This window comes from Harpia harpyja, chromosome 2, assembly GCF_026419915.1.
Source record: "Harpia harpyja isolate bHarHar1 chromosome 2, bHarHar1 primary haplotype, whole genome shotgun sequence".
Lineage (NCBI taxonomy): Eukaryota > Metazoa > Chordata > Aves > Accipitriformes > Accipitridae > Harpia > Harpia harpyja.
Window position 1 is genome coordinate 88,767,961 of NC_068941.1, and position 21,840 is coordinate 88,789,800.

Genomic DNA, 21,840 nt, shown 5'->3' on the forward strand with positions numbered 1-21,840 from the left:
TGCTGCATCTGATAAGCGCAGAGGCTTTGCAGAGCTCCTGGGTAGATTTTAAGATCTTTTCATCCCGAATAAGGTGCGCAGGTCTGCCCGTTCCTTCCAGGAAGGTAGCATCAGGTCACTTCTCTTTCCATCATGCTGAAAAGCAAACATACTTTGTTTAAGCCCAGAGTCAATCTTTTGGGTGAAGAGTGAGGCAAAAATAAATGAAGGAGGGGGACAAATTTGGTGGTGTCTTCCAGGCAGGTGGAGCCCAGTTCTTGGGCTGCGGCAGTGCAGGAACTGATGCACAGTGGTGCAGGAGCATCCCTGAAGCATCAGTGGTGACCCCAGACACTGATCTGGGGGCTCCTGGGCAGCAAAATGCGCCTCTGGGCAGTGGATGTAGCAGCCTCCGATTATACTGGACCTGGGTTAAATTTCCCCAGCTATACTAATGCCTGGCAGCTGGGAGTTTTGAGCCACAGCACTCTCAGTGTGGGCTGAGCAGTATAGGTGTGGGCACAGGGATCCGTTCTGTATCTCAGCCGAACACATGTTGTGGGGCTCCTTATCTCATCTCTGGGTGGAAACGGTGCTGGAGAGTGCTGTGGGCTGCCTGCTCTGCAGGATGCTGGCTCTCCTCGAAGCAGGTGAGCTTTGAGCAACACAGACACGGAGGATTTAGCTGTGTGGAGCTGACTAAATTTGATAAGTGGGTCCTATCCCCATAAAAACCACAGGGAGAGCCAGCAGCATCACTCCCCAGCTTGGGAGGGTGTTAACTGTCCAACCTCCTTGTTCTCCTTAGTCCTCACCCAGTGAAACCCATCAGTGCTGTGGTGCAAGAGGTCTCCAGTGAGAAGAAGCAGCAGCACAGGTCCAGCCTGACGACCGCTCTGAGCAATGGCCTGGAGAAGCTGAAGACAGTCACCACGAGCAGTGTCCAGCCTGTGGCCCCGTCTTCTCACCCGGAGAAAACAGAATCAAAGAAGTTAAAGGTAGGAACCTACCACTGAGGTGAGAGCAGCGTTCCCACCAGCTCGAGATGTTCTAGAGCTGGTGACAGAAGTGCAGAGAACTGGTGTTGGAGGAAATAGAAAGGGGTCCTGCCACAGTGCGAGCGGAACCACGTGTATTAACTCTGACATCCTTGATCCTGGTAGCCCAGCCTCCCACTGGCCTCCATTCCTCCATGACCTGGTTTCTGGACCCTCTCACCCCATCGCTCTTCTCCCATTGCTTTGGTTTGGGGTTTTTATTGTACGGTGTGCGAGCCAATGCCTGGTTATCCGCAAGAAATGAAAGGTGGAGGATGTGATAGCTGCCTGATTGAAGGCCTGAAGGGTTTTTTCTCCTGGCGGAAGCAGAGAGAAAGTACTTCCTGGAGCCTTGCTCAAATGCTGCTTGCCTGGCTGTGTTTCAAACACTGGCATGTTGAGGCAAGCAAAATACCGGTGATACGTCTGAAGGCACGGTCTCAGGGCGTGCCTTCTCCTTCCCTTGGTCTGCTGCCACTCCTTCTGCCTCCCCAACTCAACATGTAAAATGCTGCTGCTGGGGTTCACCTGAGTGGAAGGACAAGTACAACCCTGCTGCACCCAGCAAGCCCTCTGTGGTGCCGCAGGTAGTTCATGTTGTGGGTTATGAGCATCTCAACTTTTCTGGGATGAGGTCTGTCTGGGTCCTGCTCCCCTGTGCTGCTCCAGCCTGTCTGGCAGCCCCAGCTCTGCTGGGAGACCCAACCGCCCCCGGGGCTCTCGTCCTGAAGGGTTTTTCAGCTTTTAATTCTCCTCTCCTGCCATCATCCAGGCCTGCTGCTGGAGGACTGGGGGAGGGGGAAGCCCCAGAAAGGGGGAGTAGCTAATGGCAGGCCTCATTATGCCAGGCTAATGGGCTCTGTTGTGCCCACACCCTTAGCTTTTGATTGTCGGGGGAGAGAGGTTTGACACAGTTTTTGGGGAAACCCTGCTAAGTGATTCACCCAGCTGGTAGAAGTGCTCCGTGGTCACCTCTAACCATATGGAGGAGGCTGCATTGGCCTGGATGTCTGGGCAGTTGTTCTGTCTCCAGTATTCTTGGATGACTGCATGGCACACGGGAAAGCTGTTTTGTAAAGACAGGATGTGATAGCTGCATAATGTCTCAGGCTCATCAGGTCAGATTTAGAAAGCACACAGATGTAGAAAATATGATTGCTTCAGCTGTCGCTGCATTTTGCAAACGCTAAAGGGAGCAGTGGTTTTCATGTGATTTTCTGAATGTTCCTCTTGGTTTCTACTGCAGGATCCTACTGTACCGGACCAGTCAGCCAAGTATTATCACTTGACCCACGACGAACTCATCCAGCTTCTGCTGCAGAGAGAGAAAGAGCTGAGCAAGAAGGAGGAGCACATCCATGAACTGGAGAACTACATTGACCAGCTGCTGGTGCGCATCATGGAACAGTCTCCCACACTCCTCCAGATCCCGCTGGGGGAAAGCAAGACCAAGTAACGTCACCCCAGAGACCAGCATCACTTGCCTAGAGCACTTCTCCAATAAACACGCTGCAAACATCCCTGCACTCCCCCCTCCTCTTACAAGAGGGCTCCAGTGGCTTCTGTTCGCAGAGTTTAGCAGGAAAGGTTATCTGCTCCTTCCCAGCCCAAGCTTATCCCACCTCTGGCTCCAGGGAACTATAGGGTGATGGGCTGTCATCCACCCTATGGGGAGGAGCAGAGCCTTCCACATGAGGCAGATGCCTCCTTAGGTTCCTGTCTGTGTGACCAAGTGGCATCTTCTCAGGCACTCATCCTGCCAATGCTTTAAGTGGTCCATGGACATTTGAGAGCTGGAAACCAACCACCTCACCCATGTCTTCATCCTGCTACTGCTGCTCTTCTGCCCACAATCTTCTACATCTCTTTTCTCTGAAGTGCTGTACCCTGGCTGATGGATGGTGTTAAATAGGTTGGTGACATCAGGGATGCTTAAACTCAGTAAGGGTCTACCAGCATGTTACTGTTCGCTGAGCCTGCTCGGCAGGGCAGCTAGGGGAAGGGACTACTGTTGGATGCCTCTTTCCCTTCCTGCCCCATATGTTGTACTCCCAAATGAAGGGTCTCCGTATGAAGAGCCAGCTCCAAGTTGTGCCAGTAGCTGACTGTATGGGAGATGCTACATAAAGCGACAGCGCCGGAGTCGGAGGCCATAAAGGACTCAAGCCGACGTCACTGCCTGATCGTGAGCGGTGTTGGTTCCTTTGCTGCGCGCATGCAGAGTTGTGATGCTGCCTCAGTTACCCAGCTCAAAACTGAAGTCGCAATACGGGAGAAGGGCCAGTGATGGTTTGCGCACCATCAGTACTGCAGGAGATCTTCTCGCACACCACCCAACCTGGCACTGGGCTGGCTGGCACCAGTGTGCCCTGGGGGTGACTCTTGTATGTATAAATCACAGCTGAATTTTCTACTCAGTATTACATTCCCCCTTTCCTGTGTCCACAGGGGAATTGCTTTCCACTGGCCACACCCCACCATTGACTTTGCATTGTCTTTCTCCGTGCAACAGGAAAATGCCATCGGGACCGAAGCTCGTGTGCAGAGAAGGATGTCTGACCACCCGGCCACCTCTATGCATGACATCCTGCTAGGTCAGGCATCCATCAAACACTCTCTCAAAGCTAGCAATTCAGTAATCGTCGCAGACCCTCTTCGAGCCAGTATTAGTCCCAAACACCGCTCCAATTGTATTGCAATCTGCACAGGCCTCTGGCAGCTTGGACCCACCCTTAAGCATTGGAGGCCAGCTCTCTCGGGAGTTGAATGCTTCTTGCTGCTAACTGTTGAGTGACCATCTAAAAGCCTCTGATTTACATGGTTTAACAACTGTAGATGATGTTAGCCTGAGGATGGTGAGCAATGCTCCTGGCTGCACCGGAGTACAGCACAGCTTTTGATTTGGAGGTGCTGTGGAAGGGTATAGAAAGGATGTTGCTCCCTCTCTTGGTCTGCTTGGATTTTGGCTAGAGAAGGTGCCCATGCAGGCAGAGGGTCAGTTGGTGTGGGACTTGAGCTGTCTTGACATGTAAGGCATCTTCTCTCTCCTGTAGATCTCCCAGCATTACTGGATTCTTTTAAAACCTTCGTATTCTTTTCTCCTTCCTTGCTTCAATGTATACCATGACTTTGAAAAATCGTGCCTTTTGCAATAGGACAATAGCAGTTTCCTACCAAAAAAGGCTCTGAAATCCAATTCTCAGTTCAACGCAACCCGTCTTGGGCAACTTCCTCTTCTGTTTGCCTGCTAATCTGAACTAGGTGAGTTTATTTTTAAACGCAGACAGCGGAGCCTTCCCACCCCTGTGTGCGGGTTGCTTTTGGTCTTTGGCAGGAGCTCTGCACGGGCAGCTTGCGTGAAATGGGAGGTAGAGACATTAAGAGAAGACATTGGGGGAAGAGCAGGCCAAATGTTCCAAGACAAAATACAGCTGGATAAAGGGCAGTACTGGGTCATGCGCGAAGTTTGAGGTTGGGGAAGCAGGCTGTCGGGGTGAGAGCTATCAGGAGAAAAGGAGATTTGGTGTTGCCATCATTGACAATGTTTGGTCATATCTAGCCTGTAGACCATCATGTGAGGAGGAGGACTTGTTACCTGGGAAGGTACCGGCCATGAGCATTTCGTTCCTACCTGCCTTTGCCCCTAGGAGGAAGTAATCTAGGGTTTTGCACTTCTCTACCTGCGTCTTCATGTTCTTCCTCCCTCTTTGTGTCTCAGGTGTGGGGACTTTGTTTCTGGTGTAAGACGTAAGGGTCTGAGGGAAGGTGTTTCTCCCATTTTAGAAAGTACCAGACACCTCTCTCTGCCTATATAATCAAAAGATCCTGTGGCCTGAGAGCTAGATTCCCTTTCCAGGTGCCCGTGTCTCATTGAGAAGCTCTCCCTTTTACCTGAAAACAGGCAGGGAGGAGTTGTGGACAGCTAGAAAGCGGTCCAGTGTCAGAAGAGCGGCGTGTGGCACTGGAAGGAGGGCCGGGAGAAGGGGCAGCCCTGCAGACGGGCAGGGATGCTGAGCGGTGAAGGTGAAGGCTTACATCAGGTGGACATTAGCAAGGGAGAGACCGAGAGCCAAAATCTCACACGAGAGCCAGGGGCTACTTCCTGAGACTTCCCCAGCAGCGATCGGCGTTGTAGCTGCTCCCCACACACAAGTGCCAATGTTTATAAGGATCTTGCTGCACCTCTTCCCGGCCTTCTCCCCCTCCTCTTCCATCGCGTTTCACCGCCTCCCTAATCCCCCTTCTGCCTTAGTCAGCTCTGCCTTTTTTTTAGTCCAAAGCTTGAATGTTTTGCACTTGAATATATAATCTCAGAGCTACAGCAGGCTGTATCGGGCGTACGGCCTTTTCAGCAATACGTGCTTCCTCCCATGACCTGCCTCCGTCACAGCGGACCAACGCAGTCCCCAAACTGCCTTCCACCGCAGGAGCCCGTGCCGTCTCGGAGGAGGCTGGAGCAAGCAGAGCTAAAATGCTTTTGCCTTGACTTTGCGATAGCAGAGCATCTCCAAAGGCTGAGGCGGGGGTACGGCATGGGTACCTTGGCATCGCACGTGAGACCGGGTTGAGGGGGGGCTACAGAAAAAAACAAGCAGTGACAACAGCCAAGGCTGCCCTGATGTTTCACGTCTGTCCTCGAGTGTTTAGAAGTCCAGAGGTATCTACAAATGACAACCCGTGCTTAGGAAAAGGCATCTTAAAGATGCTTCTGTCTTCATTCTCTGTTTCTCCACCCTGCTGGCCTGCAAATGTGGGGGTTTCTCCCCCCACCACACAGTTTTTATTCTCTGCGTAAGAGCAAGCAAGCTTGGCTACACCATGCAATAGCACTGAAGCCGGAGGCTGTATAATTTTTTTGTTAAAACCTCTAAGGTACCAGAGGGAAATGGTTTTGAGGAGCTAGATGTTTTCTCATTGAGGGAGGGATGAGAAAAAGGAGTGGGGGAAATGTTCTCAAGTTGCTCATGTCCAGTCTCCATATTTAGCAATTTATTTGCAAAAACAGGGAGGCGAGCAGCACTTCTGGTCAGCGTGCAGAGTAACACTCTGCGGTCCTTCGCTCTTTGCTGAACCGAGCAGCCGAAAATGTTTTGATGGGCCAGCAGCAGCTTTTCACTGGTTCAGTTTTAAACACAGCCATAACAATTACTCTATGTTTTTGCCTCCTGGTCTGTCTTTCTCTTTCCACGCTCAAGCTGTTTCACAAGGTCTTCCGCAGGGTGCTGTTGCTCACAGCTGTGCTCTGCTTTTGTTGTCAGCCCACAACTGGGTTTCTTGCTTTTAAAGAACTCTGGCCAAGTGAATTATTTTTGCCTTGACTGGCCCTTCTGGCCCAGAGTCATGGGCCAGAAGAACCAACAAGGTATATCCTTAAACTGGAACAAACCTGAAGGGATGTGGATACGGAAGTGTCACGTAGACTCAGCCTTACGACTTGTCTGTGAAGAAACCGCCGTGTGTTTTGTGTTATAAACGTGGGGTGGAAAAACATCCCAAAATGGGAGAGATGAGTGTCAGGGTTTTTGGAGTTGTTGATTTCCCTGTACTTCATGTATGCAGGAAGTGGGTTCTGTGTGTTTCATGTTTTAATAGTTGCAACTAATGTTTATAAAGAGCTTGTTATTTACGTTTTAAGCACTTTAAAAAAAAATAAAAGTTGTTCAAGCTGTTCCTAGATACTTCTGATTTATTGACAACAGCGTCTGTGCTGATAGCACTTGGACAGCGAGTGACATTTATCTGTTTATTTTCTGAAGTAGGATGACGATGTCCAATGTCTTCGGCAGCTTTTCCAGCATCATCAACAGTCCCCAAGCACCTGCCGCTGTGTGGTGGCTGTAAGGGGTGGTAGTGCTGCAGGTTTACCTCGAGTTCCTCTCCAAATATTGCCCCTGCCTCAGTTGATCGGTGCACCCGAGGGGATTTAAGCTCCTCTTAGCTTTCTTGCATGTGCGTGACAGCTGTGCTGTGTGCTGAGCGACCGCAGGAGCTTGGCTCAAGCGGCCACGCTGCCCTGGGGGATCGAATCTGCCTGCAGCTCCCTTACTGCTCACCGTTGACTTTGCCCTTACATAGCAGGAGGGTAAAGGTTATTATTGCATTCCTGAGGATTTGTGGAAAATCAGCAGCTGAGTAGAGCAGAGAGCCCCCACTGCAGCGTGCTGGAGGAAAGGAGAGCTTGTGTTGCATGGTAGACACCAGAGGATTCAGCCTCAGGGTGCCTGGTGAGGAAACCCGGCTCCGTCAGTGCTGCTGCTGACGGGAACAGGCAGCTTTTACCCACTCGTCGTGGGCCTAAAGCACTTAATGTTTCTCCCCCTCCGTGCAGCAGACCCTGCGTGGCGCAGGACTGATCCCCAGCCGAGACCTTCACCTCAGTTTCTCTGCCCTAATCCCACCCACCTGTTTCACTGCTCAGCTGTTTTCCTTCTCAAGGCTTGCCTCTTTCTTCATTCATGCCTTTTTCCTTCAAAAAAATTAACTCCCCTTAAGCTTCGATAAATGACTTTGCCGCTCCAACAGAAGAGTTTCGTTAGCTCTAATCCGGGTTTATTTTTCATCCAGCTGCATCGCAGGCCGCTATCGAGCTCAACACCTGTCTGGGGGGATCACGTTAGCCCTGAGGGCCTGGATGGGGAAATATTCGACATGCTGCTTCGCAGGATCAGGGCGCTGAACTGTGACCCTCTGAAAGACTATCCTAAGAAAAGACAGCCTGGAATGACTGGGCTAGTGTGGGCTTCCCCTGGCTGCAGAGGCGCAGGGGGTAGAGCAGAGCAGCAGTCGTTGGGAGGCTGGGGGAACTGGAATCTGTCATGTCAGAAAAAAAAAAATATTTTGAGACCTTAGTCCTGCTAGAACTGCTGTGTGCGATTACATTGAGTGTCTCTGCCTGTTTGAAAGCTTAAGCACAGGCTTGGGACAGATGCAAATAATTCCTGTCCTTGCAGGAAGAACTGGCTGGGTTTGTTGTTCGAAGCCTGAGTTTTGCTGCCCGACGCAAGTTTTCTTAAAATCTGGCTTTACAGATGGAAGCCAACAAGAAATGTTCCTGTGACTTTCTCCCTGAGCCAGCAGGCAGCACAGCCCCGCACCCAGCTGTCACTTGAGGGGTGGCTGTCTGAGACCCCCAAATCTCCCTTGGTTTTTAGAGGAGCTCGCTTGATGGCTGGGGGGGGCTTCTTCCTCCCCCTGCTGAAATGGGAAGAAACGTCATTGTTGACTTAACAGTCGTTGATCTGAGGAAGCACCCCCCCCCCCTTCTTCCCCAACCCAGGGAAATGTGAGTTGTCAGTCTAAATGGATCTGGTTAGATTGATATCAGCCAAAGAATTGATATTCTTTCTGGTATTTAACCAAAAAAGTGATAGTCTTATGTCACTCCAAATGTGGTTTTAGATAAACAGATTCTCTCCCCTCTGTTGTTAGAAAACATTTAGTGTGTCAACATGAGGGACTGTATCAATTATCTGGCTCTAGCTGTAATGGGTGGGAGGGGGATTTCCCTCCTAGAGATGGAGGGATTTGGGTTATCATCCATATTTATTGAGAGCCCTAATGATTTTGCCGTGTTTATTTTTGTGAAGTACAGGATGAAATCTTTAGAAAAAGAAGAGTTGCTTTGTAAAGCATTAGCCACAGCAAAATGATTTTATTTTTCCTGTTAAGACAATGTTAGAGCTCCAAGCAGTGTTAGATCCTGCCTAGAAGGAAGCAAACCCAAATGACACGCTGTCCTTCAGGATAAAGATCGACATCATACCACGAGCGGAGTGATAAGAAGGGCAGTGGTAAAATGTAGCTGCAAGTACCGTGGTTGTGCTGGGGGGTGTCAAAAGGAGATTTAAACTGTGTGAAACCCTGCCCCGGTCGCACAGCTGGAGCAGCAGGCAGCAAGTGCTCCCCACTCTGCACTGCAGCCGGGTTTAATTAAAGTAAGCAAACCGTTAACTCCGAGGACAGGGTACAAGGACAGCAGTGGGTACACTCCAGTGAGCAGGATTTGTTGTCGGACCAGATCTTTGCTCATCATTTATCCGTTCCTGGGGAGAGTTGTGTTTTCATGCTTGCGCACAACCAGGCAGGGAGAGGGCAAAAGGAGAGGCGGTGCTGGCTGCCAGCAGCCTGTAACCCTGAGGGAACAGGTTGGTGCAGCGCAGGAGGAAACAACTTGATTTTAAGAGTATCTCTAAGGGAAAAGGAACAAGAAATGAGAAAATGCCCCTTTTCTGTTCTGGTGGAAGCTCCTTCCTCATGCCGGCGCAAGGGGTTGGTATGTGCGCTTTGGTGTGCTGTCTCGGGCTGTGTGTTACAGTGCAGCAGGCTCTGCGCCGGGCCCCTTTTCTGCTCCTTTTCTACCCGAAGCTGCAGGAGATTTGAGATTCAGTGAAGGGGAATCAATGGTGAATTAGTCCAAAACCAGAAATTGGTTTTGCAGATGGAAAAAGAGCGGAAAAAAAAATCAGCACCACATCCATAAAGCAGAGCAGCAGCATCCCCACAGCAAAACCTTCTGCCATTCAGCAAAAAATACGGGATTTTTTTTTCTTTAGGTATATTGTTTAATTCCTTCCTAGATGGAACATCTGTTTCTGACCTGCGCTGTAATCTGTTGCCTTTACTTCTGCTGCGCCAAGCCTTCCTCTTACACCCTGACTGCCTTCCCTGCTTCATCCCCAACTCCAGTCTATTTGCTGTCCCTTTGCTCTTCCTCGGAGAATTGATCCTAATCCTCCAAGCAATTTCACTGGCATTTGAAGGGCCAGACACTTCTTATTCCACTAATCTAGAGAAGAGGATTCTGGAGATTGCTTCGTGCGCGCCCCTTCTGCCCCCAGCCCTGCACGACCTTGCCTTTATCTCCACGAATCGTAACACTGAGGAAGCGGACAAATAAGTCTGTATCACAGTAAACTTATTATTTCCTGGTTTCCTAGTCTTTATTTTTAATCACATATTTTAAAGGTCAATAGCAATTGTTACGCTCCCATCAGAGTAAGAATATATTTCCACAAGGAAATGATGAAATTTGAATTTTTTTTCAGAAGCTTTCGGGCTTTCACCTTTCTATGTGTTCTTACTATTTGCTCAAACAATTTCGGAATTACAGCAAACATCTGCTTTCCACGTCACGTTCCCGTGCATCCCCTATCACCACCCTGTATTCTGGCTGCCGTGTCGGTGTCACTGAGTGGCGTCTGCGTTCAAAAAAGGAAGAACATTTTGGAGCGAGTCCCTCTTGAAGGGGTCAGAAACCTGCACCGCGAGGTGTATGCGCTTTTAGGGCAGGAAGAACGCAGCTCTGTCATCCGGGCACGGCCGGTTGCCTCAGACATCTCTGTTAGGTGCTGAATTCAACTGTTACTTCACAAAAAGGAGAACAGACAGGGAGAAGTGGCAACCGAGGCGGGCCAAGACTCGCACACGCTGTGCGTGGCCCTCGCAGAGCCTCCGACGCCACGCAGGACGACCCCGTGAGGGAGCAGTAGGGAGGCCCTGCTCTACCCAAACCCTTTGGCTGCTCCCTCGGAACCTCACGCTCCCCTCGAGGGGTGGACAGCCTGGGCAGGGAAAAGCCAGCCTGCCCGCCGCAGGCAGGGTGGGATTACCTCGTACAACCCACCCGCACCCCCCGACCTGAGGAGAGCCCCCTCTCCCGGCCTCCCTCTTGGAGCTCCCCTCAGCTTCCCGCCAAAACACATTTCCCGTCGTGCCCCGGGCGCCTCTCCCCTGCGGACTCCATTTCCCATGCTGCCCCGCGCCGCCGCGCCCCTCCCTATTGGCTGGCAAGGGGGCGGGGCCGCCTTCTCCCAGCGTCCCCTTCTCTCCCGCCGCTCGGACTCCGCCTCCCGTGAGGCGCCGGGGAGGCGGGCGGACTCCATTTCCCGGCGTGCCGCGCGGGAGCTGCGGGTGAGCCGCGACCAATCAGCGCGGCGGCGCCGCAAGGGGCGGGCCCGGCGGCGGGGGGAGGCTGTTTAAAGTGGCGCTTAGCGGCGCGCGAAGGGAATGGCGGAGCCGGCGGACTATCCCCCCTTCCAGCTGGGGAAGCCTCGCTTCGAACAGGTACCGCCGGCAGCGGGAGGGGGGACGGGGGGGCGACAGACGGGGAGCGGCGGCGGGAGCTGTGTGTCCCCCCCCTGCGCCACAGCGCGGCGTTGTTCCTTCCCCCCCCCCCCCCCCCCGCCGTGAGGGGAGACCCCCTCTCCCTGCTCCTATCCCCCCGCCCTCCCCCAGGGCGGCGCGCTGATTGGTGCGCAGCCCCCCTGCCGTTGGGCCGCGCGGCTGTCACTCAAAGCCGCCGCCCCCCTCCCCGCGGCGGCTCCCGCGGCGGGCGGTGATTGGCGCGTCCCGCCGTGCCCCTGTGGTTCGGGGCGGGAGCTGAAGCTGGAGGGTCGCGGGTTCGAGCCCCGCGGTCGCCGCCGAAAGCAGCGGGGTTGGATGGCGGGGGGGGGGGGGGTCCCGGTTGCCAGCGCACGGCGCGGCCTCGTCTTCCCAACCCCCCCGCCTCCGGTAGGACAGTGCGAGGGCTGGGCCCTGCCCCGGCGGGCGGGGCGGCGAGCCCAAGGTTGCAGGGAGGTGAGGAGCTGCCCCGGGTGGGAGCGAGACCTCCAGGCCAGGGCCCTGGGCCGTGAGGGGGGACCGGGTGGGTGTGGGAGCCAGGACCGCTCCCGGGTGGGCGCTTCGGCCACCTCATAAAGGGCTGTCCGTGCTGCGGGGTTCGCATAGCCGCTCGGCCGCCTCCGCGGGGGTCCGGGGTGTTGGCTGGGCAGGGGCTGATGCTCACAAAATGGCGTCGCGTGGGGTGTCTGAGGTGACCGCCGAGGAAACGTGGTTTGGGACGACGCCTGAGGCGAAGGAGCGGCACCTGCGTGGCAGAGCCGCCCCGGCCTCGGTACCCGATGACTGGGGAATGGCGAGGAAGGCCTGCGGCCCACAGCAGCCGTCCCCGGGCGAGGAGAGCTGGTGCGGGGGTCAGAGCGGCTCGTCCCCGCTGCCGCCTTCCGCAGCCTCTCTTCACAAGCCCTCCGCGGGGTCCCTGCCACGGCGCAGCTGACGAGGACCCCTCTTCGTTCTTGTGGGGCCGTGTCAGGCTGACAAAGTTCATAAAACCTTATTCAGTCGCTCTTGAGCCGGGTAGGACTCCTCTGGAGAGGAATGAGTCATTGCAATTACCAAGTCAAGAATGAGTAGCAGGAGTCTGCTCGTTAATAGGTGTGTGTGTCCCCCATTATTGGGGTAATCTCCAAGGAGACTCCCTTCCCACCATCCACATGAAATCTGTATGGGACCGCTATTTGCCAACCATCTGACTTGCTAATTGCAGCTCACAGAGCTTGGCTTGACCAAAGCCACCCATTTCGGTTGCTGAGAAGTCCAGTTGCTGATTTGCCATGGGGGGCCAGCTCTCGGGCAGTGGATCTACGTGCCTCTTCCCCCGCCGCCTTATCCCTGTTTGGGAGGTTGTGGTGGGACCTCCTTGGAGCAACAGATCCCCTGCAGCAAGGAAGGGGTGACTTCCCCGCGCCGGGAGCCTGCTCGGCTGCGTGAGCCGAGGGATGCTCAGGCTGGGGAGATGGAGGTTTTTAATAAGGAGAGGAGGAGGAGGAGGAGGAGACGCTACTCCCTTCTAGACACCACAGATGATTCGAGGCACACTTGGCAGCGAGTCAGGCACAGAATCGGTGCGTTCTGTTCATTAAGGAGTGACTGTCACTTGTAGCAACATTTAGAAAATGTTTCGAGGGGTATGGCAGGATGTTAATGATTGCGTGCGCGTTTGAGCGGAGACGTCCTCTCTCCTTGCTGCCACTCCTGGGAGGTGAGCCCGGTGCGTTAACACCATGGCCCGGATCCGGGGTGAGGGATGCCCGTCGGCAAAGGCACCCTTGGGCCTGGATGCTTCAGGGGTGCTTTGCCAGAGGGCCACACCAGGCATTGGAAATCATTCCCCTTCTCTTCTGTAATGGTTTTATTCCTTTCCTGTAAAATCTTCTGCAAAGCAGTGTGGAGGTCCAGTGGGTGCTGTAGGATGGGTCGTGTGGTGCTGGTGTCCTGCCAGCTCTCACCCCACGCTCCCCCGTTTTCTCCGGCTCCACCTGCCCATGTGTGAAGCATGGCTGGACAGCCCGGTTTGGGATCTGGCAGCGTTGAGGGGTCGCAGAGCAGGAGAGGCTCGAGTGTTGCCGGGGCTTAGGGCACCCGGTCAGATCCTGCGGTCGGCTCTGCTCGGATTGAGACACTGCAGCCTGCTCTATCAGCACTGCTGCCCTGGCAGAGCTCCGAGGTCCTTCATCTCTGGGTCAGACAGTTACGGTTATTTATTTCCCCCACCTTGACCTTGGTGTTTGCTACCAAACTTTAGCCTCTGGTGCTGGGGAAAAACGCCTACGTCAGCCCAAGGGATCGGCGGACCTTGAACACCAAGATCCTTTGCATTTCCCCCGCAGCTCTCTGCCTTTCCCATTCTTTCGGTGGCCTGTTGCAGGGTTTTATCTGTTTATAAGATCTCGGCTTTAGAGGTCCAGCTGACAAAGGATGCCTTACTTGTTTTGGAAAGGATTAGTGACGCTTCTGGTGGTTGTTTAAATTCTAGATGTAGCCCCATGCGATGACAGCATTTACTTTTCCTCTGAAATGCTGGCTGGGAACAGGTCTGGGGCTATTTAAGGGGAGGTTTGACTAAAACTGGGGCTGGGAGAGATGCACGGAGCTGTGCTGAGCATCTTTGTCCCTGCGGGGGAAAACAAGGAAAAGTTGTGTGTCAGGAACAAAAACCTTGGAGAGCAAACTTGACTGCCTGGGGATTTGGTTCAGAGGAGACACGGTGGTTTCCTTCCCCTGCCGGGGCCCAGAGCTCCCAGAAAGTGGCTGAGCAGAATTTAGGACAGCAGGCAGGAGACATCCATCCCCAGCACCACCTCTGGAGGTTATTAAATTCCCCTTTTCCCCTCCCTTGTTTTGCAGTTCACTTGTTTTTCTTGATCTTTGGGCAAGTGGCATTCTGTCGAGTCACCTTTTTTTTTTTTTTTTTTTTTTTTCTTTGCTGGAAAGAGCCTCTGTCTCCCAAAGGAAGCAGGCTATTTTTAGGTAAAAGAAGAAATGAGGACAGTAGGCTTGAGGATGTGTGGTAAGCACGTAATTTTTTGACAAGTAGTTCTAATTTATTAGGCATACTCCTCCTTTTTTTTCTTTAAGGATTTGCTAAGTGCTCCCTCTTCTAGAGCCAGAGCACTAAATGTGTGTTCCCAGTGCTCTGGGGTCTTTGCCTGTAGCCCAGGCGTTTACCCTGGGCAAAATAAATGGATTTTTTCTATCAGAAGAGCTGAAGAAACCTTTCCAGCAAGGGTCTAAATAAGGTGTGGGTGCGGTTGTTTGCTAACCAGGGGTGTTAACTGCAGGAGGAAGATAGCACTAGTTAAACTCCAGTGGTTTTATTGGGGTCAGCTCTCTAAAAAGTAGTATGAGGTTGTCTTGGCTAGTGTGGGAGGGCTGCAAGCATGGGGGAAACCGAACAGGGAGTGAGCTGACTTCTTCCTCAGCTGAAGTCGAGGGTGGTCATCTCAACAAGCAGAACTCATGAGCATGCCTCGTCCTCTTTGTGAAGTAGTAAATAAAAAAAAAGAAGTCGCAGATCATAGATCCTTCAGGGAAAGGACAGGGAAATAAAGGGAAATAAACCCAAACCAGAACCATAAACATCTTTTATCCCTTGAACAGCTCAGCGTGTATGTATGGTCATGGAGTACATGATGTGCTTAGGATGTTTTATTCTGTTGGGCAAACACGCCATTTCTATGACTGCGATATTAACAGCATCGTTAGAGATGTGCTGTTTTCAGACCTTGACCTTGCAGATTTTTTATACGTTGGAACTCAACACATGCTAATCTCAGAAATGTCTTATAAGGACATTACTGCCAAAAATCATTATTTCTTGCTCTTTGCATGCTTTAATATGGTAAGTTTAAAGCATAACCAGGGTTTATTACCACCCTTAGCAAAACCACGTGCCTCCTATGTCCAGGATAACCCTTGCAATAACACACAGATAAAGACGCTGTTGATTAGATACGCCTCTCAGGAGCCTAATGGCTTGCTGCTTGCGTGCTGTGATTGCCGAAAGCCCTGGTACAGGCAGTGGGAGGAACCAGAGCTGTATCGTAGTGTTAACACAGAAGTTTCTCCTCGTGCTGCTCAGTGTAATGTTATTTTCCACTTGAAAAAAGTGAATGAAACTCCTCTCTCCTCAAGGGTCATCCTTATGGAGAAGGGATTTTCTTAAAAGGCTGTGGAAGGATGTTTAAGGGTGGTTCATAACTGCTTTAACTCTTGTGTATGTGTAGGTCCAGCCCAAGCTGCTTGAGATGAGGTTGGCATACACTAAATGGTGTTTGTTGTCGCCAAACGTGGGTTTCTCAGCCCTGAAGACGGGCTGACCCTGTTTATCCTATGCAATCTATTGGGTCCTGCAAACACATGCTTAAAGACGAATTGCAGAGAAGAGTAGGAAATACAGACACCTTCGGGTTTGATGTTTATCTGTTAACTTCACAGAACCTGCCAAAAAAGCCATTCCTTGGCTTTTTTACATCTCTATCAGCCAGGATTGGATTTTAAACAGGGAGTTTGTTTGTATGCATCTTGTGCTACAAGATGTAAACCCCTACTACTCCACGTAATGCCCACGAAAGGTTTCCATGCTGCATCCTGGCTGTGTTCACATTCACGAGCAGACCTGTCACTGCAGGTGGCTGAAGTAACTGAGATGCAGGAGCTACTCCCATACAGACTTTTTAATATCGTAAAGTCAAATTGAGAGCATCAGAGGACTAGGAGTCTGTAGCTTTAGCCTCAGCTTGTAATGGGCTGGACCGCAAGTGTGCATGTAATTACACAGCTCTGCTGTCCGACCGTACCTTGCCAGAGTCCCACTGCTCAATGGCTTGAATTTTCTTAATTTTGTTTGGTTTAGCTTAAATCTCTTCCTAATTAATTTAAAGCTGACGTAAGCCTGATTTTTTAGCTCACCACCCCCCTACCCTCCCCAAGTCTGCATGCCTTTTGCTCTGGCTTAATTAAATCCTTTTTAAAATCACACTGTAATTAAATCGGTAAAGTTGCACATATCTCCTGTTCTTCCCAGGGCTGCCCAGCATACACTTTCAAGGAATACTCGCCCTCTTTAAGGTGATAAACAAGTGCTTGCTAATGGTCACTTACCTGCCTCTCACCGCCCTTCTTCAAGTTTCTTGAGCCTGCAAGTAGTTTCCTTCTAGTTCTTATCTCAGAGTCAGCTGGATCTTGCACGGCCCGCAGCACAGCCACTTTAATGAGCTGGATCTGTAACGTACTCCTGTGCTTGCCATGAACTGCTGTGCCATGTAAGGGAATTAATATTCCCAGCCACTTTGCAGAACTTCATCTTGCTTGCAGGCTGGTGAGAAGTGGTCCCAAAATAGCCGCGATTAATCACAGGAAATTTGTGTTATTCAGTTTTATTCCAGATAACTGTTTACTATAACAGATGTTACAGGAATAAAATGGCGAAAAAGACCACGGATGGATATTAGGGAGCTGAAGGTCAAACTTCTGGGCATCTTGCAAGCTCTATCCCTTGCATGAGTATGATAGCCAGAGCTAGAAATGATCCTGTTAAAAAGGAACCATTCTGAATTCTGACTTAAATCTGGGTTTGGTTGACTGCAGCATGCTGTAGGGCTGCTGCTGTGCTGGTGCACTGAGCAGTGCCCGGTTGTTCCTGTGCTCCGGGGCTTGATCCTCTCATCCTGTTCGCTTGTTCTAACAACTGTTGGGTTTGTTGGATGGATGCAGAGTTGGTGTGTCCAGTTTAAATCTTGGAGGGAGGTGGAAATACCTTGCTTTCCCCCTGTTAGATGGTAATGGGCATGGAATGATGGAGAATGGATGGAGGAGAAAGGGTCAGAAGGAGGTATGGGAAAGACAGGCTGGAACAGTGAGTAACACTTTTAACACTGACATGGCATTTAAAAGGCAAATAAAATAAAATTCCCTCTTCTTAGTATTTGTAATAATGAGTTAATTAATGTGCATGTGTTTGCCAGAGCCTGGGACAAGGCGGTAGTAGCTGGTAGGAGAAGGGCTGAGCCATGCCTTGGCTGTCTGAGTTGCAGGAATAACGGGGTGCTCCATTGTGATGACCTGCAGAAAGTGGTTCCCTAAGTATAAGGATTTACAATATGGACCATGGGCAAGTACTTGCTGCAATGCCTGGCCTTTCCCTGCTTGTCCTGCACCCCAGGAGTTTGTTGTAGCACCATTTTGCTGAGATAATTCTGTTACGAACAAGAGCACCAGCTGCTTCGTGTATCCTAAAGCCCTCTAACTGACAGAGCTTAGAAAGAAAGCAGTCATAACCCGGGGAAGTAACCACTTGTTAGCAATGGCAGATCTTCAGGCAGTTACAGAAGAAAAGTATAAAAACTAGAAACTGCAATATTGTGCTTCACCTGAGGTCAGCCTCTTGTTTTCCCGAGGCGGAGGCTTTCAATGAGGCGTCTCTTTGCTGTAGAAACCCCAGTATGATGTGGCAGCGTCTGGACTGATCTAGCTTAACACCAAATTTGAAATAGCTTTTTTTGATAATAAAGAGAAAGGAGTAAGAAAAATGTCTCTGTAACATGTTTCTGGATTTATTTCTGTCAACGGTTTTAAATTAGCTTCTTCATAGGGGTTTCTCCATTCCTCTTAGCAGAGCCAAAAGGTCCTGTAAGAAAATTGAGAAGGTCAGGTCAGTGCCTGCCCAATCACTTGGCTTTACCTGGTGCTTTGGAGCGCAGCAAAGACAACCAGTAATATGCAGTGGATTTGTTTGGGTTGGAAAATAATTTGGAGTTGAATGTATTTTAAGCTGAAAGAATTTTGTTATGTTTTTATTTATTTATTTCTCATCACTTTTATTCACAGTTAAACACGATACTCCCATCACACAAAGCACTGCAGTGCTCTGTGAAGCCTGAGTGCAAGCGAGGAGTGTAAAATGTCAGTGTGTAAATGAAAGTAAAGATGTTCAGAGGGTCTCTGGGTTGAGTCCTTGTAGCCCAACTGTGGGAACCAGTTTTTCAGTTCGTTACAGCCAAAGAAGCCCTTCTTGAAGGCTTCTTGTCTGTGGTCAGTCTGTAAAACAGTCTGTGGTATTTTGGCTATTGATTTCCTACTTACCCTGTAGAAACTTGGTATTTGTAAGGAAGTGTTTGAATCAGGATTGCTGAGCAAAATCCTGATCTGTTCTGTGACTTTAGTTTTGTGGTTATGTTCACAAAACCATCTTGAGTTGCTGTTGAGGTGCAACAGTTGGATCTGATTTAATTTGCCCCCAAATTTCTGAATGATTAGGTTTTGGGGGTTTTTTTGCCTTTTGTTTTGCATGCAACTGTGTGAAAAAAATAACAGTCTTTACACTAATTACAAAAAAAAATATCTGATGACTTCTAGTCAGGAGAAGCAGGGAACTGATCTGGGTGATGGAAGGGCAACCAGCAAGGTCTAGCAGTCAAACAGCTTTCCATAGTCATCTGAAAAGGAAAAAAACAAAGTCCCATGGCTGGATGGCAGTAAAAACAACAGGTATTTTTTGCTCAGGGGCTGTATAGTCATGGGAAATATACTGCTGCTTAGGAGGGCTGAGAAGTGAAATACACAGTGATGATGTTTTGATGCAGCCTCAAGAAGACAGCTTTGCTCTTGATTTGAATTTCGTTCCATTTTATGTGGTTCTCAGAGACACCACAGAAAGAGAGCTTTTGTTGTGGAAAAATGAGGTTCTCATTCACCAGAGTTTAAAAAAAAACAAACCAAAACTTGTTCAAACTCATACTCCTCTACTTTTTTGGTCCGTTTTTTTCATGAAATGAGGTATGGCACCATGAATTGACTTCGAGAAGTTTTAGGTGTAGAACTGGGGACTTCCACCCATCCCACTCTGCCACTCATCTTGCTTTCATGTTGCTCTCCCCCATCAAGACTGAGCTTTATTTGCTTCTTTTCCCCTGGGTTTTTTGATTGCAAGTGAGCACAGCTTGCATGCGCATGAGGGGGAGAAGTGGGATGGGGAAAGTGCTTTTTTACCAATTAGAATGTTTTTTTTTCCAGTTGCTTGATTAACAAAGCTGCTGTCTTTAAAATCTTGGCCTGGATGTGAGAGTGAACAAGGTTTAATGCAGTTGCCTTGTTTGAAGAAGCTTGGACTAGAGGCAGCAGAGAGAGAAGTTTGTTAATGGCTTGTCTTCTGCTGTGCTGTCCTGTGGTGGTGATGAGACATGTTGTTGAGCCGACCTGTGAGCGTGCCGAGCTGATCAGGAATGCATTAAAGGATAACTCACTGTCATGGGACTACAGCTCATCCTGTTTCTTGGGATCTGGGAAAGAGAGCGGGCAGATTTTGGCTTCAATCGCTGTGACGGAAATTGAGCCTCAGGGTGACAATAGCCCTTCTGCTGGAAAGGTTGGGTGGTGGTTGAGCACCAGAATCCCCTTCATGGGAGACTTTTAAGATGGGTTTTTCACTTCCAGGCGGCCCATAAGAGCAGCAAGGAAAAGCACATTTTTTTGTAATTGCATTTTAGAGAGCTCATGGTAATGCAAAAAGAAAATGGAAACCACAGCCGGTGAGTTGGATCTTGTTGCCTGCCTTAGGGGAGGGAGGATGGATTCGAGCTCTGGTCTCCTCGCCTGGTCTCTTTGTGCATCCCTGATGGTCAGAGATGTTCCTGAGAACTGGCTTCTGCCTTGTGCTTCAGCCTAGGGAAGAAGTACATGTGCATTCCTGTTGTCCTTTCTTTGAAGTAGCAGGAGAGTAAATTTTTTTTTTTCCGAATAATGTGGATGAAAGAAGCAAGCACTGAAATAGTCCTATCTGCTGGCAGACAAGCAGTTGGCCGTAGGTGACCTTGCACCATGAAGTGCCTTGTGGTATCTGAGAAAAGGACGCTTTGGCCATCATCTCCTAGCAAGCCCATACACAGCACAGTGCCTGCTACTTGTCCCTGTTAATTTTCTTGGTTCCTGTATATTCAGACTTCTTTTTTTTTTTTCCAGGAAGAAGGCTAGGAGGATAAAGCAATTTTGCTTCTTGGAGAAAGCCTTCAGAAAGCCCCAAGGCTTCTTCATACAGATCTTTTAAGTTTCATGAGACTGGGAAAGCACTTCTTCCCATACTGGGTTGCAGCATTTCTCGTTGGTTTTGTGTGTATGTGTACTTAAAGATATGAACGTTGGCCATAAGCATTTGAAGGAATGGTCAGCAGCTCTGCATCGTAGAATTAGCTTTTTTATATTTTTGTTGTTGTTGTTGTTCTGGACCTTACTGTGCAGTTCCACTGGAGCCTGAGTGAGGGCTGTTGTCCTGACCCCGCTCGAATGGTCCTGCCCTTGCCCTGGGGCTTGTTTGACCACAGAAGGAACGGGTTCAGGCAACACCACCACCTGAAACCAAATCCCTCGTTGAAGGATTAGACTTTTGGCACTCTTAGCTCCCCGATCAGACAGTTGCAGCATTGGGTGAGTGTCAGCGCTGGCACAGGGCAGGAGAGGAGGAGGGGGGCGTGGGAACAGGCTTGCGGCAGGATGAGTTTGAGCTGCTGAAACATGTCCTTAGCTGGGCATCGCTGAGGTTGTACCAGGCAAGGATCGGAGCAGGAGACCACTGCTGAGCCAAACAATGACCCTGGGCTACGGGACTGGCTTCCTGAGAGCCTCTGCAGCTTTGCAAATTTAAATCTTTACTTCTAAAAAAACATTTGTCATGCACATTTGAACTTATGGTCTCATTCCCCCTTCCTTGTGCCTTGTACTGTCATTTACACCTTTGTGAAGTGGGTGTAAAATACTGATGTTCTATTTAATTCTATTTAATATTCTTTTTCTCACTGTGAGATGCATATCACAACGATGAAGACAGTGGAGAAGTCGGGACCACTTAAATTTAAAAATCCGCCCCTTTTGTTCTTGTTTAAACCATGTACTTACGACTGCTCTGAATTCTCTTATTGCTGTTTGGCGTTGAGCAAGTGCAGAAGGCTGGGCAGTGGGAGAGGGACGATGGTACGTGGGAGCGCTCAGGATAACGTGACGAGGGACCAAGTGAGTCATGCGTTAGTCATGTCACTCCCTGCACCACTGGCAAGCATCGGGCAGTAGTGATGTGGAGGACAGTGGCATCTGCGGAGATCTTTATATTGAAAATAAAAGTAAGGCAGCAAAATGTCAAGCTCGCAAAAGCTAGAAAGTACCAGAATTAGTGTTAATTAAATCAATGCTAATTAAAAACCACTGGGCTTTTTTGCTGAAGTTATGTGAAGCTATTTTGTTTAGTTGTGGGTTTTTCTTTTTTTAGTGCAGAACATGGAAAAATAACAGCAGAGAGTTTTGTAAGCAGCTGAGAACTGGGTGTTGCAACGTGAGGTGGTGGACAGCAGTGTTGCTGGAAACTGCCATTAGATAGGGATTTCTGCCTGAATAAGTAGGCAGTATTATTGGTATTTCTCTGCGCTCGATGGATTCAGCAGAGAAGAACCAGCATGTTTCATAAAATTATGCCAGGCTGTGATTAAATGCCATTCTCACTGCTGTACCCATATTCCACTCCTTTATTTATAGCACGCTTCCGTATTACAAGTGCAAAAAGAGACTTGCCTGCGTGTGGCTGGAGAGCGCCCAGGGCAAGGGGGTCCCAATATTCAAGAGCACATGGAGTTTCGTGACCTGTGTCCTTTCTGCATCCGTGATGGGCTGCAAACTCTGCTGGGGAGAAGCCATAGGAGAGAGCAGCTGCTGGACCTGGCTGCCC

At 50.1% G+C, this 21,840-nt stretch overlaps 2 protein-coding genes across 7 annotated transcripts in view; both read left to right on the forward strand.

Moving 5' to 3' along the window:
- RAB11FIP5 (RAB11 family interacting protein 5) overlaps positions 1-6,690 on the forward strand; it is a 44,152-nt gene extending 37,462 nt beyond the window's left edge. For 3 of the 4 annotated variants that reach the window (XM_052780860.1, XM_052780861.1, XM_052780862.1), the window contains 2 exons: positions 788-977; positions 2,263-6,690. In XM_052780860.1, coding sequence (XP_052636820.1) covers positions 788-977; positions 2,263-2,472 — 400 coding nt within the window. In that variant the 3' untranslated portion in view covers positions 2,473-6,690. The remainder of the gene's footprint in view (positions 1-787; positions 978-2,262) is intronic. The other variant, XR_008234207.1, reaches the window with a different exon arrangement.
- Positions 6,691-10,955: 4,265 nt separating this feature from the next.
- The window catches only part of SFXN5 (sideroflexin 5), a 101,753-nt gene continuing 90,868 nt past the window's right edge, over positions 10,956-21,840 (forward strand). For 2 of the 3 annotated variants that reach the window (XM_052780864.1, XM_052780863.1), the window contains exon 1: positions 10,956-11,078. In XM_052780864.1, coding sequence (XP_052636824.1) covers positions 11,022-11,078 — 57 coding nt within the window. In that variant the 5' untranslated portion in view covers positions 10,956-11,021. Of the gene's footprint in view, positions 11,079-11,473; positions 11,592-21,840 lie in introns of those variants that run through there. The other variant, XM_052780865.1, reaches the window with a different exon arrangement.